At 41.4% G+C, this 11,504-nt stretch overlaps 1 protein-coding gene across 1 annotated transcript; it reads right to left on the bottom strand.

Moving 5' to 3' along the window:
* Positions 1-2,834: 2,834 nt before the first annotated feature.
* Positions 2,835-10,983, bottom strand: LOC142369032 (serine protease 27-like). The gene is made up of 6 exons (XM_075451261.1): positions 10,894-10,983; positions 9,992-10,012; positions 8,935-9,097; positions 6,908-7,167; positions 6,673-6,824; positions 2,835-3,587 (listed from the first exon to the last, which is right to left on the bottom strand). Exons 1-6 carry the CDS (start codon positions 10,958-10,960, stop codon positions 3,225-3,227), a joined length of 1,026 nt encoding a protein of 341 aa, XP_075307376.1. The 5' UTR covers positions 10,961-10,983; the 3' UTR covers positions 2,835-3,224.
* Positions 10,984-11,504: the final 521 nt, after the last annotated feature.

Raw genomic sequence — 11,504 nt, 5'->3', positions numbered from 1 at the left:
ATGCTGTGTAATGTGTAATGAGCCAAGAAAAATCAATCTATGTTAGGAGGAAAATATTCAAATATTACATATTTGTGAATGGGAAACATAATAAAGCTTTAGAATCTGCATTTGAATGAAGATTACCTTTATAAAAATCCAGGTGAAATGCAGGTTAGGTGTCACTGGGGGGCCTGTTGAGCAGGACTCATCTGTAGTTACTAGAATTGTTCAGTTGCGGAAATAACAAAAGTATGAAAACACAGGAAGAAATCTTATCTTTTTCGATTTATTGCACAGATGAACTTGAACAATGTGTTGTGGATGCTTACAAGGTGTCTGGCCATGACAACCTGAAATTTAAAACACCCACGCAAATATGTCAAACAATGTCTGAGCCTCGCAGAGGATGACTTGCATTTTTTAGCACAAATACTTAAATGCTTTTTACATTTGTCAAGCAACCCCAAAAAGAGGCTGTTTACGCCGCACATTGGGCAGTTTGGGGGTGAGTATGAGACTGGAAGTTGGTCGTGGACCTGAACCAGCAGCTATGTTTCCCTGCTGAGATTGCAGAAACAAATCTCAGACCTGACCTTTTGCAGTGGTAATCCTCCATTTACGCAGGCTTCATAGTGGCGCCAACAGGATAAAGAGACGATCACAAAGTAGCAACGAGAGCAAGTGGAGGCTGTGCAAGCAGAGTAAATCCAAGCAGTGCGGGGCGAACCTAGGATGCCGGGTGTTGCTGATGAGCCCACTGAATGTTGAAGACCACCACCTGGTGATCCCAACGAGGCTTGTGATCTCCGTCTACCCTCTACAATAATTGTTCTAGAACCCATCATGGCATGAAGATCCCTAATCCCATCACCTCAGAAAATGTTGGTCTTTTTTAAAATAAATTCACATTGTTGTGGTCCTTGCAAGTGAAATGAAATTAACCTGATAGCTTAGGTTCAGGAGCAGGGCCACACCGGCCACAACCACTCCTCTTATCACCTGACGAGCCTTCTGATGCCTTGTTCACCTTCTCAGCACTGTTTGTCTCGTTCTCTCGACGTCACCCATCCTCCTCCACCCTTCTACCTTAGTCCCAAACTCATTTGTCATCCAAAAAAAATTAGACTACAACTTCCACCACACCGTTTTTGGATGGTCACCTCATGAGTGGAACATTCTCCTGGTTTTAGACCCTTTTAATGCTTTTAATTGATGGCCGACAACCTAATTATCACTCTAACCACCATATCGTAAGTAACTATTTTCAGCATAAAACAAGTATCAGTAACTGACTTCCTATGAATTGTCCAGTAGATGTCCATCAGAACAGCGTAAACTATTTTTAATTCATCAGTGATGGGATAATGATTTCACTATGTAAATGTCTTTCTGGCGTGAGCTGAAGCTTTTACTTGGAGGAGTCGGTCTGACCTTGTTGTGTTCTTTTAGGTGGAATAAGCTGTACTGTTGATATAAAATGTATGGAATTGAAGCTGTGCCAGGGACAGGATGCTCTCATAATAAGGTACACTCTGATGCTCTCAATCTTTGTCTATGACGCACACAAGGACAGACATGGAATATTTGCTTTGGCATAAAAGGTGTCTGATTTATTCATTCTTCAAAGCTTCCCATGATAGAACTGATTTTTGTGTCATTCTGTGTTGGCGAATAAAGAAGCTTTAGACCAAGTCTTTGCTTTTAAAAAAAAAGTTAGGTTGTAAAAGTTTCTTAAATGTAATGTTTTAATTTTGGGTTTTTGTCACAGACAAAATTAAGTCTGTTGTTCCTTGTTTCACGTTCACTGCCCACCAGAGGTCCTCCTTCCTCATCCATCTCACTTCCATTTTCTAAATAGTTCTGTTTCCACTTTGCAAATCTGTCTCTCAGCATGTTTACACACCTCTTCTCTGTTTACTTTCCTCATCTTCACTGTTCCTGTTGTTTATTACTCGTACTTAATAGCTTTCCTCTATGAGGGGCTCACCAGTGGGTCGGCTTAGCCAGCTGCTGATGCATCTCAGACACGTCTTAAATGCTTCATAATTTTGTGCCAAATAGTCATCCTAATATGATGTGACGGATAGTTCTTGCTTTTCTTTGGCTGAGGACAAGTTATCATCAATATCTCTCCACAACAGTGACATAAAATTAATTCCTGAAATAGATTTCTTAAATGCATTGTGCCAACCAACATATATGGAGCTGTAACTATATAATAATGTTCATATACCAATAATGAATTAATAATGCCAACAACGAGAAAGTAAATATGTAAAATCAAAACTGTTTTTTCTAAAAGCATGTGTACCTATAACTGTAGCTTGCATTCAAATATTTAAAAAAGCAAGCTACATTTCTAGCATACTGATGTTGACCGAATTTAGAATTCAAATACGATTCCTGTACATAGTTTAACAAATAACTTGAAAAAAATGACTATCCACCTGCCAACTGAGATTTCAGAGTAGAATTATTAATCAGCAGACATTGGCAACGGTTAAGAAAGTCAAAATAACAAGCGGAGAATGTTGGCGCTAGCTAGCGGTAGACTAGCTTAGCAGGCTCTGGCAGTTCCTGGTTTCAGGGCACAATGCATGGCGCTTTATTTCTACTAACGTTGTGTACAGTTCTGTTCACTACTTTTATTGTACCAGATGAAGACATGTCATTACGCTGTACAATGATCGAAAAGTTTGTGCTGAAGTTTCAAACAGCAACACAATTTGTCTGACTTGATATGGTTATAGCATCATTTCTACAAATAGCCATCGTTCAACTAAAGGTCTACCAAACTCATCAGTTCTTAGCTTTTTCTGCAGATCAAGCAAGTAGCAAAATAAAAGAAGACCTTGTTTGTGGATGTTTTTTAATTATTAATATCTGGAAACCCCAAATCCCCAATGAAACTTGATTTTAGGGAAAAAAAAGAAAACCTGATTCGCAACAAGATATGAACAAATCAGCAAAAATCAGCCCACGCGATACTGAGGATATCATGACACCAAAGGGTGTTTTCACACCCATAAATGATCTAAAACGTTTGATTTTGTTTTTGGAAAAATTGTTTGAACGATTACAATGAAGTTACTTCTCAAACTTGACTTGTATTTTCGCTTTTCACATATTTCTAAAGTTTTAATCTATCCATAACTAGCAAAGGAGCAGCATGAAAGCAAAGGATTTAAGTAAAGAATGTGCCTACTTCAAATGCGGACATTACTGGAGTCAGTCCGGCGCATTTACATGCCACCACTGACAAAGACTTGCAGCGACAGAACCAGAAGAGAGAGGGAGGCAAAGTAAGTGAAGTGGCTCAGGTTTTCACCACTTCCAAATATACTGTCGTCAGTGGTTGTGGGGGGCGTTGATGGGGGTTGTGTGGGACAATCAAAGAACAAGTCCATGTCATTGCCGGGAGAAGTGAAGTTGACAAATCCCGGGCTCATGCCAGTGACTGTGTCGCTGATCCATTTGTGGTACTCGGACACGCGAGCGTAGATTCCAGGTTTCTCGGCGAGGGCGCAGCCTTGACCAAAACTCACAACCCCACCCTGGACCCAGGCGTGGTCGTTCTTTGTCACCAGTGGTCCGCCTGAGTCTCCCTGAGGAAAACGCAAAAGTTGTTAAAGATTTTCACAGTTGTACAGAAGCCCAGAGCAGACGTGGTATGTATAAACAATGATGGTTTTCTCGAGATAACGAGTTAATTTACCGATGGTTTTTGAGGCCACTTTTTCTCCCCAGTCCGCCACTGTTCATATGTGTTTATATGTATTTCTGGCAAAGATGTACCCATTTTTACCCCCCTTTCATTGAAAACTGAATAAAGTAGCCTATGAATCAAACATGGAATGTGGAGTGTTTGTGTAACAATTCTGCTTGTGAAAATGTACAAAGCAAATCCCGCTGGTGTGACAAGCATTTCATTTTCTCGAGATAACGAGTTATTTATTTCATTATCAGCAGGATCACTTCGGTGTAAACGCCTATTGAGCTGCAGTCAAGCCAGCCGTCTACTGATATGAAAGTTATCTCTACAAGACAAACAAATTGCGAACACATAAAACACATATAAACAGAGGCGGACTGGGGAGAAAAAGTTGCCTCGAAAACCATCCATCCATCCATCCATCCATCATCTTCCGCTGGTCCGGGGATCGGGTTGCGGGGGCAGCAGCTTGAGCAAAGAGACCCAGACGTCCCTGTCCCGGCCACTTCCTCCAGCTCTTCTGGGGGGACCCCGGGCATTCCCAGGCCTGCCGAGAAACATAGTCTCTCCAACGTGTCCTGGGTCTTCCTCGGGGCCTCCTCCCAGTGGGGCGTGCCCGGAACACCTCACCGGGGAGGCGTCCAGGAGGCATCCTAACCAGATGCCCGAGCCACCTCATCTGACTCCTCTCAATGCGGAGGAGCAGCGGTTCTACACTGAGCCCCTCCTGGATGACCGAGCTTCTCACCCTATCTGTATGGGAGAGCCCAGACACCCTGCGGAGGAAACTCATTTCGGCCGCTTGTATTCGCGATCTTGTTCTTTCGGTCACTACCCACAGCTCGTGACCATAAGTGAGGATAGGAACATAGATTGACCGGTAAATCGAGAGCTTTGCCTTCTGGCTCAGCTCCTTCTTCACCACGACGGGCCGGTGCAGAGCCCGCATCACTGCGGACGCCGCACCGATCCGCCTGTCAATCTCCTGCTCCATTCGTCCCTCACTCGTGAACAAGACCCCGAGATACTTGAACTCCTCCACTTGGGGAAGGATCTCATTCCCGACCCGGAGAGAGCATTCCACCCTTTTCCGGCCGAAGACCATGGTCTCGGACAGTGTTGTAGTCTACCTTTTTGAGGTGGGTATACTGTATAGTAGGTCCGTGGTACCAAACTAGGGGTCGGGACTCGGGACCCGTCGGGACCAATAGTAGCCCCTTAATGCACGCCGTACCTCCAGTGGCGCGCTGTAATAGTCATTGAAAAGTTAAGTACCATAGTACTACAATACTATGACATAACACAGGGCTTTTAATAATGCACTACGACTTGGTCATTGCCATTCTGGTAACAGCACATTTATAATGCTGTCTTAATGTGTTAAGGGACAAACATGTCTGTGGGGTCGCAGCTTTGCACTTACCTGCCCCTTGCATGCATGAGGGACAGCATAAACTCACTTTGATTGTGTGGACTGTATGCTGTGTATCTCAGTGGCAATGGGACTCCCTGTGGCACTTAATCTTTGTACTCATCCCTCATAGAGCGAGACCTAACAGAGTGATTGTTTTAAAGCAGCAGAACACCATCACATCTTGAGAGAGGTTGTTATATATATACATACACAAGGGCTGTCAGAATTAATTAATTGTAATATATATATATATATGTATTACATTCGTTTATATATGTAATATACATAAAAAAAATATATATATACACACATCCATTTTAGTTTTCCACCTTCCACTCCTATAGGGGGCGCTGTTGTACGTTAGAGAATCACCGCTTTCAACTAATACAAAGAAGAAGAGTTTCTATGGGACGTTATTGTTAAAACACTGATAGTGAATCCCTGGGAGATTGATTGACTGCTGCAATTTCCGAATGAATGCTATTCTGAAGTGTTGTTGTTGTATTGTTAAATTATAACAAGGCTTCCATGAGAAATGGTAGTTGATGAAACGTGGCTGTGCTATTCTAAAAATTGAAAAACGAATTTTAAGTGGCTACACGGAGCATTTTAGGTATGTATACGGAAATCCCCCCAAAAAAGAGGTGGGTATACGCCGTATACCTGCGTTCAACGTAGACTACACCACTGGTCTCGGATTTGGAGGTGCTGATTCTCATCCCAGCCGCTTCACACTCGGCTGCGAACCGCTCAAGTGAGAGCTGAAGGTCACGGCCCGACGACGCCAAAAGAACCACATCGTCCGCAAAAAGCAGAGACCCGATTCTGAGGTTCACCAAACCGGACCCCCTCAACGCCCTGGCTGCGCCTAGAAATTCTGTCCATAAAAATTATGAACAGAATCGGTGACAAAGGGGGGGCCTCGAAAACCATTGGTAAATTCTGATTTCAGAATGCCGTTTGAGTGTTATTAAAAAGTATGCCAGAATATATTTGTTGTTACTTTAACCATACTAACATAGGCTGAACACCAATTACCTTACCTCTTTTTTTATTATAATTTTTTGGGGCTTTTTATGCCTTTATTAGATAAGACAGTGTAGAGAGACAGGAAGCAGGGGGTAGAGAGAGAGGGGGAACAACATGCAGCAAAGGGCCGTCCGATGTGGAACTCAGGGCCAGCTGCAGCGTGGACTATAGCCTCTTGTACATGGGGCACCTGTTGTAAACCCGCCCCACCTTAACTTTTTTTTTTGAGGTTTCTGAGATGTACATTAATTTAAAAAATATAACTTTTTACAAAATTTCATTTTTCTTGATACACAGCAAGATAAAGAAAGATTAAAATCTAAAAGCGTATTTTAACCTAAAAGTTATAAACGTATGCATGAAACAAGTCTTATTAAAGTAACCCGATGCATTTTTACGAGGGATTTCTTTATGAATACACTTGATGGAGAAGACCAAGTAGCTTCAAATTACCAGAATCATATGCTGATTTCCCATTTTTTTTTCTTTTTATCTAGAGTTGCTCTCCAAGACGAAGTATAAAAGTGATAGTCACCTGACATGAATCCTTCCCTCCTTCTTGGAATCCAGCACATATCATGTTGTCTGTGATTTTGTTGAAGTCTTTATAGTAGCATGAGCACCTATTTTTTCCCACAATGGGTACATCTACCTCCTGGAGAGTCTCGGCTGGTGAACCAGGGGAGCCTAATTCGAGAATTTAAAGTTTAGACATTCGTATGGAATCCAGAAGCAGTGCTGTAAAAGAAAATGTGTATTTCATAACTTACTAGTTAGACCAAATCCAGTAACCCAGCTCATAACCCCATCATGGAACGTGCTGTCCTTTGAGGCTAAGCATACCGGCTGGATGTAGTCAGTAAAACTGACAGGAGCTGACAGCTTCAGAAGACAGATGTCATTATCTAAAGTAAGTGAGTCGTACTGAGGGTGGCAGACGACGCTCTCAAGTGTTTGATTCACTTCGTTGGGGTTGGGACCTGTTAGGTTGTCGAGACCCAGATGGATGACTGTTTGGCCGACGTCATCACTTGGAGAGACAACAGAATTTGAGTTAATGTCATTATCTAGAGTTGGTTTTGCATCAAGCATTTATACGTTAGAGCTAAACTCTAACAGCCATCCACGGGGTAGGCAACCCACTGCTACAATACTTTGTATTTTTTGTGGTGGTGGGTGACAGATGTTTTCTGTTTCGTTGTGTCATCTGTGGACTTTTGTTATCCGACTTTATTTCAAGCTGAACTAACTAGCCGTTGAAACAAAATAATGAACATTTAAGACAACCAACTTGTAAAAAAATTGGGTTAGCAATATGGTCTTGAGAGTAATAGCATTGGCTCCTTGCTGACATCTAATCTAATGTGTGGAGTGTTACATGTTATTTTTTTTTTTTTAGTTGGATGACTGAAGATATAACAGCACTTGCGAAATCAACAGGGCTGTAAAGCCGTGAAGTCACAGGTTGACGTGTCACCAATCTGCTGTCAGCACAATATCTTGTCAGTTGTTTTTTCTCCATGATGTAATCATCAGCCGGAAAAACTTGATCATAACAAGCTTAGCCTCGTTGAGCTAAAACTGTATTTCAACTTCACTGTGCATGTGAACAGACTGGCCTAGTTTAAAATTGGCCATGAGTAGTCAAGCAAGTAAGATCTGTGCCGTCAAAATTTCTCATTCATATTAAGCCGTCAAAATTTCTCATTCATAGGATAGTTCGCTCTTTTGACATGAAGCAGTATGACATCCCATGTTAGCAATATCATTTATTAAATTTCACTTACCCCCTGCTGCGTCCTGTGAGCTGAGTTCCAGCCTCGTTTTGGCGTTGATGAAGGTAGTCCGGCTAGTTGGCTGGGGCCACAAAAATAAAGCTTTTTGGTTCTCAAAATAATGTGTTCAAAAGAGTAATACATTTGCATCACAAAATCGTTCATCCAGAAAAAGTCAGCCCTCACAATCGCTTGGCACTAGTTTCTCTCTACTTTCATATCAATGCGTTCAGCCACCTAGCGATAGCCGCACCTGTTACGGTGTTTACTGCTCGGAAGCAGGGGAGTGCTCGGTCTGCACTTCGGTCTGCACAGCACGCAGTGAAACGAAGGGAGAGAAAATAGCGCCAAGCGATTGTGAGGTCTGAGTTTTTCTGGATGAACGATTTTGTGATGCAAATCTATTACTCTTTTGAACGTATATTGTTTTGAGAAGCAAGACGCCTTATCTTTTAAGCCCCAGCCAACTAGCCGGACTACCTTCGTCAACGCCAAAACGAGGATGGAACTCGGCTCACAGGAAGCAGCAGGGGGTAAGTCAATGTTCATAAATGATATTGCTAGTATGGGATGTCATACAGCTTCATGTCAAAAGAGGCGAACTATCCCTTTAAGGTTAAAACTGATATTGGAGAAATGGCCACATGTCATGCTAATCACAGCAGGACTGCTTCACGGCTAACGTCTTTTCTGCTAAAATTCAATCAACAGCTTGTGATTGGCTAAGACCAAAGTTTTTAATCCAACTAAACCTGTACATGGTGTGTTTGCTTCAAGGATTTACATTCATCCAGTTCTCTGCAAGTGAAATCTGTCTGCGATCGCAGAAGGAGCAGAAGTGTTTGAGATGGGTCTTTTAAAAAAGTTGGCACCAGTCAAAAGTCAACTTGAATCGGTAGGAGTTGCCTAACCCTCCGATGCTGTACTTGCACTGCCTTCATAAAATAGGTAGTTCTAATGAAACATGAGCTGTCGTTATGTGCGTTATTTTGCTGCTCTTGACCAAAAATGTAATCCCTCACCTTGAAATGCAGTGAGCGGCCGTCAGCACCCATTGGTTTGTGATCAGCGACCCTCCACACGTGAAGCTGCCGTACATCTTTAAAGAGGCTTGCCAAGGCCAACTTCCTGGAGACGCGTTCTGACCTCCCACAATTCGGCCGGTGGTTACAACTCTGCCACATTCTGAGAAAAGGACGACACCAAAGCAAACGGGAGCAGATTCAACGAGCGCTCATGCTTCAAATAGACCATAGGTTTGTTGATGATTTTCAAACCCATGCAATTAATATGTAGCAAAGTTTGTGCCTCTAAAGTCATGTGACAAAGTTTAAGAAAAATGTCCACGTTGATGCTAGATTTTATGTGGAATGTTGGTAGAGTGCCATCTTTGTATCAACTTGCAGTGTTTCCACAATGAAAATCCAGATTTTTTTTTTTTACTACATCAGACAAAATCACCAGTGTAAATGTAAGACCAATGTAAAGACAGCGTCTGTGCTGTCACAGCATTAATTATACTTTGGTTGATAACTCGATGCCCTTGCATGTATTTCGGGACAAGGATGGTGATTGAATAAATAGCCGTTGCCTGGCCGACTGAGTTCATGTGAATAACAATGCAAGTGGTGGCATCGCATCCTGTGCCTGCCCTGACAGTTAAATGTTGACACAACTTTGTGAAGCAGGACCTTACTTTTTTGTATTGTGAGTCATTGTGAGTATTCAAAACACACAAAAAAGACTTTGTTCTTTTGTACTATATCAAAGAAAGTCTTTGTTTAAAAGTTTTTTTTTTCATTTGTTTGTTTTCTTCAAATCTAGGCTAAAAACCTACTCATTTAGGATTGCTTTTAATACCCAGTAGTATGATGACACTTATCTTATTTGATTTTGTTGTATTTTATTGCTTTCACTGTTCTTTTATTTATTTATTTATTTTTTTCCACTTATTCTTCTCTTAATTTATTACCTGCTGTAAAGATATTATGTCAATACAACGCAATCTCTTGTCTATTGCTGATCTGACATGATGAAACTTAACTTGAAAAACTTGAATAATAGGTCCTAGATGCTTACCTGGCTGCTGGGAATGACAACCTGAAATATGAAACGGAGAGACAAACACGTTAAACCAATTATGTTGAGGCATAGTGGGGGTGAGGTAATCTAATCACTGCCTGAAATCAGTCTCAGAATTGTCTTGTCCACTAAAACCTTTAACTTGATTTCAGGCTTTGATGACTCAGTGTCTTTCTTTACACCTTGACGTAGGTGGAGACGAGGCGCAAGTGTTCATGTTAACCAGACAAACTGGGAGCGTTCTGAGTGCTATCTACACCTTTACAGTTCCTCTCACATCCTGCACTGGAAAAAATGCCCCTCCATGAACAAGTAAGAAAAACAACAAATACAAGACTTTTTGCTTGAAATAAGCAAAAAAATCTGCCAATGGAACTAGTGAAAATCAGCCTGTCAAGATTATTATTAGATGTGATATTTAGGACTTTTGAGATAAAAGTGATCTTGAAATTAGCTTAAAAATCTCTTCAAATGTCAAAAAAAAGCTGATTTCATATGAAATCCGTCTCAAAACAATTTGTTTTCAAGACTTTTGCATTTAACAAGATATTCAAGATGTACTGTCTTCAAACAAGTCCCTATATCTGGCTGAAATAGTACTTGTTAGGCAGTTGTGTCTTATATTAAGTGTAATGAGATATTTTGACTAGAAATGAGACAAATATACTTGGTAAGACTTTGATTTTTTTCCAGTGTGGCAGCCCAGTTACAACAAAGAGGACATCAATTCCACAATTCAGTTACATTCAGCTTTAATTTATACTGGACAACCATTCAGAGTAGTCTTTAAAGAGCTACCTTTGCTTAATCAATTAATACACACTCTTATTTCTCTCACTCGTGACAACAGCTGGGTAATAAGAACATTTCAATTCTGCACAGAAATAATTCTTTCTCACCCTTGCAGACCAGAATGATCATCACCGCAAACCCACACACAAACTGTTGGAGAGCCATCTTCAACATCCGCTTGTTTCTCCAAGTCTCGCACATTTAAATACCTTAGTTCTTATGTGCAGCTCCACCCACCATGTACCTGCATTCTGTTCGGCTTTGTCTGTTCATCGTACCAAACAAGCTGCATCACAATGGGTAACAGGTCAAACATGCTCGTCTTGATGCATTGTGTGGACACAATAGTTGTCAACTTTACTGTAATATTGTGAGAGATCAAATTCCTGAATAGAGGTGGAATCAGCAAGGTTCATTTTCTTTAGCCTGCTTGCAGAATTAAGCACCTTAAGCAGCAATAACCACAGCATTTCAGTCGGGTTGAGGTCTGGACTTTGACTGGGTCATTGCATCACCTCCATCCTTTTCCTTTTTCATTCATTCTGTTGTAGATTTGCTGCTTTGCACTGGATAGTTGTACTGTTTCCTGTCAATGTCCTCAGATGAGCATGTGAACACCTGTTCCCTGTTCTTTATTACTAATCCCAGTCTATCAGTCCTTTGATTTTCATTGTCAATTGCTACATGTCATTTAGTCCTGTGACAGACGTCAAAGCCC

Source organism: Odontesthes bonariensis, chromosome 19 (genome assembly GCF_027942865.1).
Source record: "Odontesthes bonariensis isolate fOdoBon6 chromosome 19, fOdoBon6.hap1, whole genome shotgun sequence".
Taxonomy (NCBI): domain Eukaryota; kingdom Metazoa; phylum Chordata; class Actinopteri; order Atheriniformes; family Atherinopsidae; genus Odontesthes; species Odontesthes bonariensis.
Note: the sequence above shows the minus strand (reverse complement) of the source record. Positions and strands in the feature narration are given on the sequence as shown.

Excerpts from the sequence above, each read along its gene's own strand:
- LOC142369032 (XM_075451261.1), bottom strand. The coding sequence starts at position 10,960 with ATGTTGAAGATGGCTCTCCAACAGTTTGTGTGTGGGTTTGCGGTGATG. Across the intron at positions 10,013-10,893 it reads GATCATTCTGGTCTGCAAGG|GTTGTCATTCCCAGCAGCCA; the intron begins GTGAGAAAGAAT and ends TTCATATTTCAG. Across the intron at positions 9,098-9,991 it reads TTGTCATTCCCAGCAGCCAG|AATGTGGCAGAGTTGTAACC; the intron begins GTAAGCATCTAG and ends TCCTTTTCTCAG.